The 17,401-nt window shown below is 49.4% G+C and overlaps 1 protein-coding gene across 2 annotated transcripts in view; it reads left to right on the top strand.

Moving 5' to 3' along the window:
• The window catches only part of LOC133350583 (elongation of very long chain fatty acids protein 6-like), a 44,880-nt gene extending 29,276 nt beyond the window's left edge, over positions 1 to 15,604 (top strand). For both annotated transcript variants that reach the window (XM_061565071.1, XM_061565069.1), the window contains exons 2-4: positions 2,303 to 2,434; positions 8,045 to 8,196; positions 11,255 to 15,604. In XM_061565071.1, the coding sequence (XP_061421055.1) occupies positions 2,364 to 2,434; positions 8,045 to 8,196; positions 11,255 to 11,679 (648 nt within the window). In that variant the 5' untranslated portion in view covers positions 2,303 to 2,363 and the 3' untranslated portion in view covers positions 11,680 to 15,604. The remainder of the gene's footprint in view (positions 1 to 2,302; positions 2,435 to 8,044; positions 8,197 to 11,254) is intronic.
• The last annotated feature ends 1,797 nt before the right edge of the window (positions 15,605 to 17,401 follow it).

Genomic DNA, 17,401 nt, shown 5'->3' with positions numbered 1-17,401 from the left:
CTTGTCATGGCTAAAAAAAAAAATTGTTGTAATGAAATTCTTGCTCTTTTGTGCCCTTGACTTTTTTGTGTTGCCTGTCATCCGGTAACGGATTTGTCTGCAATTAAATTCTCCCCCCCCCCGCCAACCATTGAACATATAAAAGGGGCATCATGACATCTGGGACGTGTGTGGGAGGTGCGTTATCAAAGCCGGGGGTGGGGGTATTGGCGGCAGTATCGTGCACTGCAGCGTCGTTCTCTGCCAAACACGAGAGCTCCTTCTAAGTGACGCCGAGTCTGCCTTGACCCAGAAACTCCCACCGCTCTCTCTTCCCCGTGGACTGCTGCGAGGGGGGTTGGCAATGTGTTTCGCCATCCCCGTGTTCTTAGCTTTTTAACCTCCTTGTCTCTGCGCTTTACCGAAGCGCTCCCTTTTGAAAGACGAGAAACTTTTAGTCTCTGTGGGCTTGTACGGGATTGTAAATGAAGGTCAGGCACTGGTGTTGTTTAAATGAAGGTCATTTACACCCCTCCTCGCCGCCATTGTGTTCTGCGTCCTCTCAGAAAACGGTTGCGATTTATCGTTTTGGAAGCTCCGTGAGTGAATGAGCCTCTGTTACTTGCGTTCAATTATTCAAACACTGCGTTTGTATTGTGCGCTGTTAGAAATGTGCATTTGCCACGAGTGTGTATTTTGAAGACGGTGTGTGTGCGTCTGTGTGTCTATAAGCCACTGCGTGGGGTATTGAAGTAGTGGTCATTGTACGACACTAAAATAGCAGCTGCCTGGGTTTATTTGCTGGCAGTCACAACACCAGTGCCTGTTTTTGTCCAGTGTTTATCCTGGCCCCGCCTCTATCTACTCGGCATAAAACTAGGTGCCAGGTGTGGCGTGAAGGTGGTTCCCTGGTGCTGACCACACACCACCACTATGTACGCGCCTTGCTAGATGGCCATGAGATGACAGCGGTACAGATCGTCTGTGTGGACATTTTGAGTGTTCTTCTCTTGATATACTTGGGTTTTTGGTTAAATCCACACAAAACACCCCTGAGCAATTTTATAAATATCTGCATGCAAGGCCTTCCCATAGAGTGTTCCAATTACCTCCCAACCTTCTTCTGGTTATTAAATGGCATTATTATTATTACCAGCACTTGCCTCGGCTTGCTATTACCAGGTTATAATTTACTTGATTTGATTAACTGAGTTGCAGTCGATTGATAGGATGTATATAAATGTGGAAGCGTTGTTCCAATAAAACTTAACCTACTTGCCGGCAGAAGACGTGTATATCCCTTTCATATTTTGTAAATAAATGCATTTAGTACACAGGGAGTTTCGAGTCCAACTAAGCTACACATGGTAGGTCATATCTCATCGCAGGAAGGTATAATCAGTGGTTAGCACCCTGTGGTATGAACCCCGGTAACCCAAGGTGGATTCCTGGCCAAGGCTGATATCGGTGGAAAAAGTAACATTCGAAACTAAAACCATTTTCATTTTACCCAGTAAGCCCCCACTGAGATCTTAGCTCTTTTTTTTTAAGAAGCGACCTGGCCACAGATGATCGCTCAACGAAGTGGCTTATCTCGTGAAAATTTATAGCAGCCAAATACTCTTAAATGCATATTTCTGAATGTCGAGGGAAAAAACTGAGCACCAGGAGAAAACTATGCGACCACGGAGAGAGATGCGCAAACTCCAAATATACAGCAGGCGTAAGGGTCAGGATCGAACCCACGACTTCCTGTATACCAGGCGAGTTCGTTAACATCTCTCCACCGTGGAAGAGGTCCGACCGCTTCACTCCACACCACCCTTATTAGCAGCCTGCTCTGACCAGCGGGGTGAGGTATGGTGAAAAGAATCATCCTCATGACCGACGAGGCATCACGATGAGAATCTTTATTTCGACTGCACGAGGAATCCGATGAACTATGAAGCTCTTCTTTTCACAGATGTCCAGTCGGGGTGGGTCAGAAAGCTACAACAATAAAACTGATGGCAGTGCAAAATATAGGAAGGGTAAGCAAGTCCCCTAAAAAAATTAGAAATACAAATTGCAAAAGTGTTTATCACTTTAGTGCATGGATGGGAGGGAGGTCTCTGCATCCATTGGTGGATTGAGATTTTCTTTGATATATGAGAAAGCATTGACCTAGAAACCCCTGTTTTGGGATAAATTAGTATTTTGTAACGGTTCTTGCGTCGCGAATGGAACGCGCGCCCGATGGTTTCCCAACCACTGACCCGAGCTGGTGCACGTGTGTTTCCCTCTCTTTCTTTCCCCTCTCCTCTCCCTCCCTTCCTGACCGCAGGCGGAAGGCGTTCCTCTTCTCCATCGCGTACCTGGTGCTCATCTTCTGGGGGCAGCATGCCATGAAGCAACGGCCAAAGTTTGAGCTCCGGAAGCCGCTCATGCTGTGGTCCTTGAGCTTGGCGCTGTTCAGGTGAGAAGCCGGTGCCAGGGAGAGACATCGAAGGGTGGGGGAGGGGGGGCCCTCGCCCATCGGTCATCGTCACCGTCATCACGTTGCTGTCGGTTCTAGCGAAACACGATCGTCAAGTTGCACGTGTATCTCGAGAACCAAAAGGATGAGCAGCAATAGGCCAAATATCTACAAAAGAAATCCCCCGCCTTGCCCTATTCCAAAATACATGTTCGCAAACATGAACAAGAGTTTGCAAACATGAACAAGAGATGTTTTCTTGTTCATGTTTTAGTTTTTTTGTTTGTTGCGGTTGCACCCGATTCAAGAGCCGAATGGCTCACAGGGCTACACCTGATAAATGAAACTTGAAACTTGAAAACTTGTTTCGGGAGGGTGTGACCCAACCCGGAGAGAGGACAAAAAACGTTTAATGGCGGGACTGATCGCTTGCGAGTTCTCACGAGATACGCCGGCCGTTCGTCTTCGACACCAAACGATCCGTTACTGCGTCGGGGTCGGCTGCTTGGACTCTCGCTCTCTGTGCAACCTCTACTCTGCTGTGCCTCTTCTCTCGACGGAGCCGCTGGCCCCAGTTATAGCTGAAGGGGAGAGAGTGTCATATGAAGTGGAGGTGGGGGGGGGGAGTTGGATTGGATGAGATGGAGGGAACTTTAGCCAGCAGAAAACTCGATTATAACACTATTTATCCAGAGTATCTTGTGGGTCATTGTCTCGTCTTCAAAGCAGAGAGAGGGCATGAAAAAGCCAGAATATCATTAGAGGATATACTTGAATGTACAATGTCTTTAATTCCTCCAGTGTTTTCAGGGCACTGCATTGTGAAGTGATGTAAGGAAGGACCATGGCCTGATACAAAATTAAAATGTCACCAATTCTCAAGACATTTATTTTTAGGAGGGCCCTGCAATGGGAGGAATCCAGATCGCCCAAAAACACAAATAATTCAATACTGATAATCCAATAGCCACATGGTGTACACAGGAGTGTTAATGACAAAAGTGGTGCGTTTTTTGGAAATGTTTTCTCTACATTTGTGTTAAAAATTGCTTTATATATTTTATCATCATTATCATCATCTTCTTATTATGTGTTGACTTTTGTTTTCAGAGATTATTGTGGCCTAAAAACCAACACCTGAAAATGCTAACTTAACAATCGCTAATTGTGGTTAAAATGGCGAGTGAGTGGTATCCTTAAAACGGGTGTATGGCTACTGATCGCCGTTAGAACTCTACATTTGGGTGTTATGGGTGTGGTAGCGACATGTACACTTGCTTTTACAAGCCTTCCAACTAAGCTCGGAGGCATAAATGCATATTATGTTGAACTTCTTTCGCGAATTCGTACGTAGCCAACCGTGCTAATCGGAGGTTCGGGGAAGGACAACAAACTTAAACACAAAGCAGTTCTAAAGAAGTTAGTTTTCAAACTAGCATGAATCCATTAACTCAGTCCCATCTGTCTGTCTAACATGGCCATGAAAATTCTCATCAAGATGATCCAGTATAGATACAATTTTAGTTTCAAAAAGGTATTACTATGAAGGATTTGCCCTGTGAAAATGTAAAAATAATTTTACCAAAAAACCAACGGCTCTGGGAATAGTATCCATGTGGTAGTGCTGGCTTATTGCTTATCCTGTTTGTGTCGGCTCTGTAAAGCAGCAGAGATATTCCCAATATCCAGTCCACGTGAACCACCATGGTCCACTCTTCCATGATTATCTTTGTCTTCTTTGTCCGAATGCAAATGAAGTAATTGCATGCTGCATGCACCTGGTGATTGGTAAACAGCAGCTGCATTTTATGCTGAATGCACTGATTAAAATGTAGAGTGCACTTGACCTGGATGCCGCAGTGGTGAGGTGTTAACTACCTCGCCTGGTATGAATGACTTAATGGGTTCGATCCTGACCCTGTGATGCCTGCTATATATTTTCAAGTTTCCATCTTCTCTATCCCCATCGTCGCGTGGATTTTTCTCCGGGTCCTCCGGTTTTGCCCTCTACATTTTAGAAACGTGCGTTTTTAGAGTATTTGGCTGCTAGAAGTTTTCCACCTGATAAGCCACTTCGTTGAGCTATCATTTGTGGCCAGGTCGCTTCTGAAAACGAGCTATATTGCTCGGTGAGCCTTACCTGGTAAAATAAAATAAAAATTTAATTAGCTTAGTTTTTCACGAGCAACCTAAGCTTACGAAAAAATGTGTACACCAGAAAATGTTCAACATTACGGCCTCAACGTGTTAAGACTTCGTTTTGGATGAATAATAACAGACCTCTAATAGCTAATAGCTCAATGGGCCTTACCTGGTAAAATGAAAAATTGTTTAGTTTTTCCTTACTATACCTGGGACAAAGATCCCCACATGTAGCATTTAACAAACTGTCGGGGCAAGTGCTGTTAGCGAGCACCTGCTGACGGGCCTGCACGTTATTAAAGGGGGTGGGTGGCCAACACCACGCCCGGACCGCCTTAGTCTCCCCGGTGCTGACGTTTACACACCGAACTAAGTACTCATTTAAGGCCGAGTCAACCTCAGGGAGGCCCAGGACCGATTCAAATGTTCACAACCTAGTCTTGGCCGCAAGCGGGAATAAAACTCTGACCGCCAGGTTCTTAGCGTGGTGCGCTAACCTTCGTGCCAACATGCTCCATGTCTGAGATACGTGCGCACGCATAATACCTCTCTCATAGAATCGGTGCTCTTTGCATGACGTGGTTCACACAATACAATATATTTATTTAAATTAGCACGCTCTTCGTCGTAGGATCATCTGGCGTATGCAGTGTGTGTAACGTCTTAATTTGTATTTTAACGAAGATTTGTTAAGCATGGAACGGGGGTGGGTCACGAGGACTGACGTTTGGGAAAGGCCCCCCCCCCCCCCCCCCCGCTGCCCAAGTGAGAACTGTAATGTCATCAGAACGGATTGAGCAGCGGAGGAAACGAAACGCAGGTCATTTTCTGCTCTTCCCACAGGAGAAGAGGAAAAAAAATTGAATGCCGAGTTCTGTGTTTACCGATAGAACTTCCCTCCTAGGTTATTTACGGTCATGCTGAAATATCTCCGTTTTGTCGGTGTTGTTACCGCGTGTTTTTCGGCACGATGTCCGACGTTTTGCTACCGCGTGCTGGGAACTTCTTAAGGAACTGAATACTTGAGCTGTAAACTTAACTCTTTTTGTTTTACCGGGTGAGGCACACTGAGATTTGTAGCTCTTTTTCAGAAGCGACCTGGCCGCAATGATAGCTCATCGAAGCGGAAATGTATAGCTGGCAAGTACTCTAAACGCATGACGTTGATTTAAAATGTGGAGAGAAAAACCGGAGGACCACGGGTAGAGAGACACGCAAACTCCAAATATGCAGGCTTCAGGTTCATGATCAAACCCACGACCTCCTGTAAACCAGGCGAGGTAGTTAACATCTTGTCACTGCGGTGCCCTTGGTGTACAGTTCGACGTTTCTGATGTAGCGCGAATCGTCAGGCACTATGGCAAACAAAGCGCACCGCAGCTTAACGTCGCTTTGAGAGCTGTTCATCTCGGATTCTCCCTCGCTGCGCCTGGCACGCGCTCACTGGAGTGCGTGTAACCTACGGCGTTCCAACTTCGAGCAGTCCTTGAATGTCCAGCGGTCAGGTTTATCACACGTGCAGGAGCTACTCTGCTGAAATCTGGATCTTGTCGAGGAAAGTTCTCGTGCCAGACCTGCGTCGCTTGACATCGCATCGTGTGCGCGCGTGGCAAGGCCTCGCGAAACTCCACCGTAGATGATGTTGTCGCGAGGTCCTACCCTGGTGTCAAACATGACAACTTGCCGCTCACCTTTCCTGTCTTTTAAATAAAGGAGCGAACAAACCCTGGGTAGGTCAAATAACGCGTGACGGGGGCGGGGGGGGGGGGCGCGGCAGATTCGTTGGTTGCGCTGTGACGGTGGCGGGCAGGTTCGACGTGCTAAACAATTAAACACGATGCTGTTTTCAAGGCTGCGGGCGGGGGTTCATGGTTGTTCGCGGAATGTTTGCCACAGTTGGTTAGGATGCCCTCTCGTATTGTGTCGCTGTAGCTTGACCGCCCTTGTTGTATTTTTACGTCTTTGATCCGCCGCCTCTGCGGGAGGGCTCGTGCCGGGTTTGAAAAGCCTTCGCCTTTCGGCAACAGCCACTGCCTTGCTGCGTTTCGAAGGGAATGTTGGCGCCAGTGGGCACAGCTCGGGAGCTCTGCGGCTCTTTGTCGCGCGGTGTAAATATTGAAGGGGATGTTCAGCAGGCAGCACTTGATCCCGCGTCTCTTGCTGCGACGTTGCTAGCTTCTCGGTTTTCACTGCGACGTGGTGCCGAGAGCTGTGTGTTACGTGCAATGTCGTGGTCCCAGGGCTATGTATGCATGGAAGGCGTGATGAGAGTCCGGTGCCTTCCTGCTGTTGGTGAGCACGCCTTTGTGTGTTTTAAGATCAAAGTTGTTGACGCAGTTGTTCTTGACTTCATTGCCCTGACTTGTACAACTCCGTCAGTGACTTGGTCCATAAAATGTTTCGAAATCAACCTTTACCCTTGAATACACTAGAATCGATTTAAACCCAGCTAAGAGCCAATGGATTGATCAACGATTACAATGGAGAGTAACACATTTACATTTTAGACATAATTAGGTGGCTTTGTGGGTACTGCGCTATAACCCCAGCGAGCGCAGAGTTCAATCGCCCTGGTCATGGCTAGCGTCACCTGCGAATAATATCCGAACCTACCTTGAACCCGGGCCCTCCTTCTTTGCCAATCCACACTCGGCAGTACGCCGAGGTATTGACGACCAAAACCTCGTGACCAACAACGGCGTTGGAGGAAGGCCCTCCTCCCCCCACCGGATTGAAAAACGAGTACAAATTTTCAAATTGCATGTTTCTCATAGCTTTTTTTCACCGTAGAGTTCTTGGAGTTCTTCTTGATGTGTCTCTCCGTCAAAGGCGACACAAACAGGGATAATTTAGGAAGCTGTTGCTGCTTACCCTGTGATCATCTTGATTTTGGATGGTTTTCAGGATGTCCATTATTCCGTTGTGACCAAATTGGAAATCGATTTAATCATCTCACGATAACTGCCCCTCTCACTGAAGCAAGGTGTCGGTTTAAAAAAAAAAAAACGGGGCAATTGTTGTAAAATAAAAAATCTATCCTTGGTCTGAGTGTCGGTAAAAATAACTCCTCTGCTCGTTAGCGCTGATGGGGTGAGCAGCAGCAGGCATGTAACGATCACCCCCCCCTCCCCCCGCCAGTTAATGGATGGGCCGAGATTCGACTTGAAAATCCGGCTTTTTTTTCTCCCACCTTTTTGTTTGAATTGCATTTTTTTAATTGTTGGTTGCGTCTCATTTGTGCCATTTTTTTTTTATTCGGTCTATTGCCCAAAAAGCATATACATTTGCAGAATCCATAATTCATATATTCCCACTTGCACATTTTGACATGTGAGAACCGTAAGCTTGAGAATAGATTTAATCCATTTATTAATTAATGTGTTGTTATACCCCTGGTCACGTGTGTGCAAAATCTTGCCAACGCTGACGGTTGCCGCCTCCCCCTCTCCGCGCGCTTTTCTCCTGCAGCATCATCGGCGCCGTGCGAACCGGCGCGTACATGTGGTACATCCTCTCTACCAACGGCCTGCAGCAGTCTGTGTGCGACCAAAGCTTCTACAACGGGCCCGTCAGCAAGTTCTGGGCCTACGCTTTCGTGCTGAGCAAGGCCCCCGAGCTAGGTAAGCCCTGAGGCTTGGGAACCGGGGCTGACCTTTTGTGTCACGTGCTCGCAGGTAAAAGATGGAGGGGATTGCCACTGAAGGGACAACCACACAATTAAATTACCGCTGGCACGTCATGGCCATGTTTGGTAGACATTTAGTGATTCATCCATTACGTGGTTTGTTGAATTGTGACGATTTCTTGGTCACAATTCGATTCGTGGGTTGCTATTTAAATTGTTTACCGTTATGGTTGAATGCATTGCCTATGGCAATAATAATATGCTTATTATTTACGCAGGAATGCCCTCTTTCAAGAGCCCTGTGTTACAATTTGTGGCCAGTATTATTTACGAGTGTCTGGCATGTGGGAGAAAGCTGAAGTACCTGGAGAAAATACATGTGGGGGGATCACACTCAAAGCTGCGCACAGGTCAATTCAATCCACAGGCAGACTCAATCCTGGCCCCTTGCAGTCACTAAACCTACAACACCTGCTACACACTTGTGGGGTCACCCCATTTCAAGTAGTAACCAAGCTCATCCCTCCTCACCTTCCGAGATCTTATGAGAACTCGTGCACATTCATGGTGATTTAAACGAAACTGTAAACTATTTTTATTTTACCAGGTTTTTTAATAGCCCTTTTTCACAAGCGACCTAGCCACAAAAATGATAGCTCAACAAAGTGGCTTATCACGTGGAAATTTATAGCAGCCAAATACTCTAAATGTATGCTTCTAAATGTGGGGCGGAGAAACACCAGAGGACACAGAAAAATCCACGCGACCACGGGGAGAGAGAGACACGCAAAGTCCAAATATACAGCAGCAGGCGTCAGGGTCGGGATCGAACCCACGACCTCCTGTACACCAGACGAGGTAGTCGACATCTCGCCACCGCGCTTGTAGGCTAAAACCCCTCGCTGTGTGAAGTCAAGAGTGGGTTACGCGTTAGGCTGACGAAGAGCGGCTGCCCCACCGCGAGAGGTTCCATTTCACGGCACGACACGGGAAGCACCGCTACTGGAACATAACGTTGGGAAAACAAAAATAACCCCCCCACCGCAGGGTATGGAGGGGAGGGGAGGATGGAAGATAAACGAGCAGGAAAAAAAATGCAGCGCAACGGCGTTGGCAGCCAACTCAGCACGAGCCTCGGCGCTGTCGAGCCCGTGCCGTTTTTTTTTTGCCCTCCGCTCGTGCCAAGCTGGACTGGAGCAGCGGCAATTTTGTGAAACTGCCTCCGTAGGCAGGCTTACCCTTGTCTCCCGGCTGCCGTGTATCACGCGCCAGCGCTTGGCTGCCAGGAGTGTGTGTACAGGGGGGTAGCGGAGGGCACGAAGCCAACAACCCTGGCAAAGGCGGCATCCCTCCCTGGCCCACCAGCGCGATCAAATATGCAACCGTTACAAAGCTGTGTCATTCGATCCCGACGCTTGACGCCTTTATATTTGGAGTTTGCGTGTCTCTCTCCCTATGGTCGCGTGGATTTATTTTTCCCGGGTCCTCCGGTATTTCCCTCCCACATTGAGAATCCGACGTACGTTTTTCGCACGATAATTCACTTATTTGGGCTATCATTCGTGGCCAAGATCGCTTCTGAAAAAAAGCTGTAAGGCTCGGTGGGCCATGCTTGGTAAAATAAAGAGTTTCAAAATGTTTTTGCTGGCGTCTGGCCACGAGTCGTCTGTCGCGGTTGCGCGGACGGCTCGTGAGCCGTCCTGGGGATAACATTTTTTATTTATTTAACCAAACGTAATATTATACTTTTTTTTTACACCCTTCAGCCGCCGATGCGACATGCTTACGCATGCCGTCTAGGAATTAAACAAAGTAATCCCACGTGATTCAGTTGTGTACGAGGTTCGAAATGTACATGTGAAGTACCGGTGAAGACACTTGACGCCGAGGTGGAGGCACACGGATATTTATTCAACACAACTCGTATGTGACATACAGCACTGGAGGGGGTATCGGCCCCCTCACCCGACTAGCTTAAGGATACACTTCCTGGCTAAGTCCTAGCCTACCTCACAGTCCTCCACTACTGGGCTAGGGGAGGCTACTTGGCCCGACACTGGTAAGTCGGGCCGGTACCCGGAGTCCCAGACCAGCTCTTAGAAGAGCACCGGCTCTGGCTTTCGGGACCACGCCGCTGGCTCGGTCCTGTTCGGCCCTGACAAGGACATCGAACGAGGGAGTCCAGGGCTCTATCTAAGACGTCTTCAGTCTTCTTAGTTAACTATAACATAACTAACTCCCGAGCCCATATAACGTCCCCTTTTATACCCAACCCTCCCTGAGGGGTGGGGCCCCGGGGGATCATAACGCCAAACCAGCCCCCCCCAGGGTGTCTGGCTCGGACGTCGCAGAGGGCACCTCCCTGTGCACACACGTAGCCCCGCCCACTGTGTTTCTTTCCCATAGACTGCCATACATAACGGCCCTCTTTCTAACATCCCTACACATGAAAGGGATATTTAGGTTCGTCTGTCCTTGGGTTATTCAATTCCCCAGCTCGTGCGTGCCGTGCACGCATTGCAATGCGTCGTGGGTGAAGAAGCTGATGAATTTGTCAAACATAACAGTACATCCTGTGCGTTGGCACACGTCGGCACGGTGCATGCGAATCCTGCATTGCGTTTATAGCAGAGCAACTAAGTGGGGCCTGATATAATGGGACTAATATTGTAGTTATATTTATTTGGTTTAATATATTTACCAGCTTTGGTTGTTACATTATCACTGCTGCTCTCAACGTCCGTTTTGTTTTAATTCTTCGCACCTCTGCCCCTTTCTCTCCATCTCTCTACCCATCTGATCATCTGCTCCTTGAACCTCACATCTGGTTTGCCTGCCTCGCTACCTGCATATTTATCTTTCTATCTCCCCCCCCCCCCCGTCTCGTTGTGTACGTTCCTCTCCCTGTCTTGCCGTCCCCCTCCATCTCCCACCCGTGCATCAAATTGCTTCACTATTTCAACGTCAACCTCTACCTACCTTCTCCCCAACTCAACGCCTCCCCTTGCCGCCCCCCCCCCCACCTCCACACATTCCCCGGCGCGCGCACGCAGGAGACACCATCTTCATCGTGCTGCGCAAGCAGAAGCTGATCTTCCTGCACTGGTACCACCACGTGACGGTGCTGCTCTACTCCTGGTACTCCTACAAGGACATGGTGGCCGGCGGCGGCTGGTTCATGACGGTCAACTACGGGGTGCACGCCGTCATGTACTCGTACTACGCGATGCGCGCCGCCGGCATGCGAGTGCCGCGCCTGCTCGCCATGCTCATCACGACCACGCAGATCGGGCAGATGGTGCTCGGCTGCTTCGTCAACGTGCTCGTCTACCGCTGGATGCGCCTGGGCCAGTGCTCCTCCTACGTGGAGAACATCGTGTGGTCCTCGCTCATGTACTTCAGCTACCTGCTGCTGTTCTGCCACTTCTTCTACGACGCCTACCTCAGGCCGCAGAGGAGAAGCCTCAAGATTGAGTGAGCGTGCCCCGTCCTGCCCCCCCCTGCCCCCCACACACCAAGGCAGAGATGGACGGAGGGAGGGGGATTTGGGTTGAGGCGACTTGGTGAGTCGTTGAGGTCTGTGAGGAGAGAGGCGTTGCCTTCCTATGCCCCCCACCCACCCCCTGGGTGCCGTGATCCTGCCCGCTTGCTGGTCTGGCCACTCGCCCCACCGGCTCACCTGCCCACACACCTTACGCCGCCCCCAACCGTTCTCCCTCCCGTCCGTTCGTCCATCCATCCATCCCAGGCCAAGCCTCCCTTTACCCCTCCCCTCTCATCCTTCCGGATTGGCATTTTCCCGAAATATTCTCCGGCACCTGGGACGACCGGGCGCGTCCATCCTGAGGTTTAAAACGGACAGTAAGCGGAGCAAAGTTCTTCTTCCTATATCGCACCAGACGGTTTTACTCACACGCAACGCTTGTAGGACATAATGTACTGTGAAGAGAAGCAAATTTTAAAATTATATATATATTGTTGTTTTGGCGTGTTTTGTTGCCAATTCATCGTGATTTCTTTTTTTGTGTTCTGTTTATTTAATTGGATAATCAAACGCATTCCAATCGTTTCCTCTGATACTTCACCAATTCAACCACCCACCGGCCCCATTAAACTGCTCGTGCCGATTTCCCCCCCGCCCCCCCCCCCCCCGGTGTTGAGCCGCGTCGCCTAAACCTGGCAGCGAGGCTGTGGGTGAGACCCCCCCCCCCCCACCGAGCACGCTTGAGCGTGTGCCCTGTCCGTGCTTGGCGCGTGAGAAAGAGTTTGTTGTGTTGTATACTGACCGACTTGGCCTGGCCCCACGTGGCCAGTGCGGGAGGGAGGGAGGGAGGGGGTGGGGGCCCCCTGCACATGCCTCGGGGAACGGCGCGCGGCTCTGGGACAGTCTAAAATGCTCTGACGTGGTACGAACCCAACGCTTGACTTGTTAATGAATCTATCCCCCCCCCCCCCCACCTTAGTCCCATGTGCTGATCACGTGTGATAATAGATTCAATGCAATGATGTTCGGTGTACCCGTTGGCGCTCCTTCCCAAACCGCTTTGACTGCTCCGAGTGCACGCGTTCGTCGCAAGACGAGAGAGCCCGCTGACCTTCGGGTGACGGGTGGCTTTTGTGAACCTGGTCCAGACCTCCTCGCCTAGGTCGACTCGACCTAAAATGAACACCTGTTCGTGATTTGGCCCCACCGTGCACCCGCCTATCTATCCCCTCTTGTGCGACGCACTGGCCTTGATAGGTTATCGCTCGCAGCACGTGCCTGATACAAAGACAAAACACCCCCCCATAGCCTTAACAGACTGTCGGGGCAAGTACTGTTAGCAAGCAACTATGAAGGCCGGCACGGCACACGGGGGTGGGCGGCCAGCACCATGCCCGGCCGCGCCTATGTCTTCCTCTTGGAGATGTTTACAAACCGCACCAGGTACTCATTTGAGGCAGTCTACCTAGGGGAGACCCGTGACCAGTTCAGATAATTGTTGCTGGTTGGTATTGGCTGTGGGCGGGAATCAAACTCTGGTCTGCCGGGTTCGTAGCGCAACGCGCTAACCGCTGCACTACCGCTCCCCTGTTATGATTTGGCCCCACCATACCCCTCCCTCTACCTATCCCCTCGTTGTGTGACGTGCTGGCCTTAATAGGTTGTCGCTCTCGGCACGTGCCTGATACGCACGTGCGTGCGCACACATCCACACTCACACGTGCATACCATGTACAAAGTTTACTAGCGGAGGGGGGTGAAAAGACGAAAAGTGCAGAGGGTGCAGCTCTCTCCCATCCTTTACAGTTGAGAAGCGGTCGCGGAGCAGTTTGGAGTTGCAGTTTGAACGCCTCCCAACCGCGGCAGCGGGACGCCGATGTGGAATCGAGCGCCCTTTCCTCCCACTGCGTCCGCCGTGGGGCTGAAGCCCCCCTTCCCCCCCCCCCCCAAGTCCATCCTCGCTCTCCGACCGCGACCGCTTCGAGTGGAATTTCTGCACGGGCTCCTCCGCCCCTTCCCCATGCGCCGCCCTCCCGTGAACCCGGACGCTCGCTCGCGAACGACGATCTCGTTTGTCCACGCAGCTCGCTCACCGTCACGGTGCCGAGGAAGGAACACCGCTCGCGCTCTCGCTCGCTCGGGGACGCGGTCAATTTATTCCCGTGGTTGTTTTCAATCCCCTCCGCCTCGTCTCTGAAATGCTTTAATGTACCAAATGTCGATTCGTCCAAATGTGTCATCAGGGGGGCTCTGTTTGTTATTGCAATGAGAAGAAATGAAAATGTCCTATGTTTTTTGTTTTTCTCTGCGGAATCGTGAAGATTTGCTTTCGCGGTCTCAACGGTCAAAAGTTGCACTCGCTTCTGCACATCGCGCAGTCACCTCGCAGCGAGGGTTTTCTCGTCCGTGGATTTTTTTAAAAACCAAACATCCATGTTTAAAAAAAAAAAGAATAATGTTAATAAAATAAACTTTCTGTTTTACCCCCCACCGCCCATTCCCCGAAGGAACATTTTTTTACTTTCATTGCATTTAATGTCGGAGCTGGCGAGCGATTTTTTTTTTTGATCCACCTTCCGGCGAGATGAAACGGGTCCCCAACCGAGGCCGAGAGCGGTTGAGGCAAACCGTGCCGCCACTCGCTCGCGGCTCCGGTGTGCCCTCTTGCGTTACCCCTCGCACGCACCCTCTACTACGGTAGAGAGCTGGGCCCCACTGCAATAATCTCTCTGCGTGTCATCAGGGGTGGCAGCCGGAGGTGGAGGTGGCAATGTTAGATAGGCGGGGGGGAGGGGCAGCGAACGTTCTTTTGCAGATGCAGTTCTGTTGGTCTCGGTTGCCTTTTGAATGTTTGATTTACATTTTAAGCAGTACCTCCTGTTGTTACAAGGGCTACGGTTGCGCGTCTTCACGTCCGGCGCAGTTATGATTTCATTCGTTTGTTTGCGCTGGCCTGTTTGTGTGTGTTACGCGGTGGTGTAGCGGTTAGCGCTACGAACCCGGCGGCCGGAGTTCGATTACCACTCGCGGCCAACACCGGTGACGATTATCTGAACCGATCCTGGGCCTCCCCTAGGTCGACTCGGCCTCAGGAGTACCTGGTGCGGTTTGTAAAAACATCGCCACTGGGGAGACAAAGGCGATCGGGCGTGGTGTTGGCCACCCAACCCCTTCGTGTGGGATCTATGTTTTGTTTTTGTGTTGCGCAAGAGCACCTTGGCTCAACAGTCACCACAATGCTTGCTTGGTTTCCCCCCGTCTGATGTGTGATTCACGTTGTGTTTATAATGACGAATGACCATTGAACCACCTCTTCCACAGCCCTACCGGCCACCCCACCACCTATCCCAGAAACAATGCAATATGCTGCCTACAATATCCAACAGTTGTGGCCTCGTAATAGCTGCCAATGCGAGTTTGAGATTAACTTTGAATTGCATTATAGTTCAATGTGGAAGGGTGGGGACGAACCATTTTTCATGATTATAGGTTTTTTTTTGCACAAACCATCTCTGATCATTTGTATTAGTCCCACTTTAATCCTATGGAATTATGGATCAGCCGTAGTCTTGGAAGTCAGATTTGAAAGTGTATTTTTTAAATATAATATGTACGACACGCATGCGACCAAATGTATCTGCGCGTGCGTATGGCATGGACCTCATGTTGACCATAAAGCTTCAACATTTGTTCCTGGTGGCTTTGTACGACGAGAATTTGAAGTTTGAAACGACGCTTGCTCTTAATTTATTTTCTGCACACATTTTTTTGCTTCTACCCCTGGGCGTTTTGTAATTTCCACTTGGGCGGTATTTGTTACGTTCACAAAAATATCTATAAAAATGCCCCCTTGATTTTTTTGACATACCGGCAAAAGTAAAAACCCCAACATTGTTGGAAATAAAAAAAGAATGTTTAATTTATATTGCGTGCTTCGTAATAAGATGAACATTATTGGCAGGCGGGGGGGGGGGGGGGGTCCGTACGTTTTTAGAAAGTATTTTTTACGTATTGCATACCTGCTTATAACATTTTAATGTCCCCAATGCGACCTGGATTAGGGGGCGGTGGGGTAGTGGTTATGTGGAGCCGTTTGGTGGTGGGACGGGGGGGGGGGGAGCGCCGTGTCTGTTGCAAGTCGCTGGTGTTGAGTCCTGGCACCAGAACGCAGGTTAATCGGGCTTCCTGCGGGTCCAAAACTATTTAAAGTAAAAACTAAAACTTTCGTTAAAGTCACGTAGGTAAAAAAATGAAATTAAAATTATTTTAAAAAATTTGCTTTTTATTATTTTATTTTTTATTAATTTTAATTTCTATTTTTTACCTACGTGACTTTACCAAAAGAACTAAGAGTATGAATCCTTGCAGTCACGAAAGCTTCAAATCTAGAATAAAAACTTAAACGTTGAAGCCTCCAACGCCCAACAGCCAATGCTATTCCAAAAATGAATTGCACACCTCTCCTCCGAGCTTATAATAAAAATGTCAACCACGTGCACGACGCTACGTTTGTGATGGCATCGATGTTGGGCATCTTAACGATTCGCCTGCCTTGATGTCGGGGAATTGTCACGATGTTAGATCTCGCTTTGATTTAAGATGTATTTTTTTTAAAACATGTTTGCATTGTGTTACATGTGCCCCTTGCTGGCTGGCGGAGTCGCCCTGACTCCATTACCACAGATATGAAATTAACTAAATTGATCATTTTATACACACACACACACGATTCAAAGCATTGTATTGTGAGTGTTAGGCTCAGTTTTAATTAATATGTGCATCATTACACGCCGAATGTTTGTGATGGCACGTCACGGGTGCTGGAAAATGTACTCGTGGCGACAGGACATGTATATTATACATCGCATCCTTTTTGTTTTAATATCTGGGCCAATATCGAATGTCGTCGGCTCGTGAAGTTTCGTTTGCGATTGACTGGATAGGAGGCGTGGGTGCCACTGATTTCCCCGCCCGTTCCCTTTCCAATAATTACTCCCCCCCCCCCCCCCCCAAACAACAAATAAGAATAAAAAAAAAAGTAATGAATGTAGTTTTTGTTAAAGCTCGCCACGAATTCGACCCAGTAACGGGGCCCGGCCGTCGTCTTCGTTTGCCTCGCCTCTTGTGAGCGAGCGAGTGTCACGTGATGTGAGTCCACCACCACCGCCGTCGTCTTTGCCGAGGGCCCGGGGCAGACTGTCCACCCCGGGCCCCCATAGCCCGGCCGAGCAGCTCCCCACCACCACCACCACCACCCCCGTTGCGCCGTGGCCAATCTTCCCATCCGTGGTCAAAGCGTTCGTCGGGCAGCGGAAGTTCTTCATTATTTTTTTTAAGTTTCTGACCAAATGACTGAATGAGATCCATCGAGCACGACTCTGATTATAATGACCACAATCCCCACCTCGACCTAAAGACCCTGAACGTGACTGGCCATGAGAACAAAACCAACGGGTCGGAGTGAAGCCTCGGGCTAAGCATAAAGTAAGTAGCGAGAGAGTTGTTTTTTTAGATACTGCAGTGCACGGAGGAACACAGCAGAATGGTAATCTTCTGCGAAACATTTGCAGAGTTTACGGATCTGCCAACCTAAACGCATTTGGCTGGGGGCAGCGGAGTGGGATTATGGGTCAACCCCCCAACCTCGCACCAGCGTTTCGTGTCGAAGAAGTGGACACGTTTTTACAGCTTTTAGTTTCAACGCGTAGTAGTTAAT

Source organism: Lethenteron reissneri, chromosome 34, assembly GCF_015708825.2.
Source record: "Lethenteron reissneri isolate LAM-NWPU_2019-01 chromosome 34, ASM1570882v1, whole genome shotgun sequence".
NCBI classification, from domain to species: domain Eukaryota; kingdom Metazoa; phylum Chordata; class Hyperoartia; order Petromyzontiformes; family Petromyzontidae; genus Lethenteron; species Lethenteron reissneri.
Note: the sequence above shows the minus strand (reverse complement) of the source record. Positions and strands in the feature narration are given on the sequence as shown.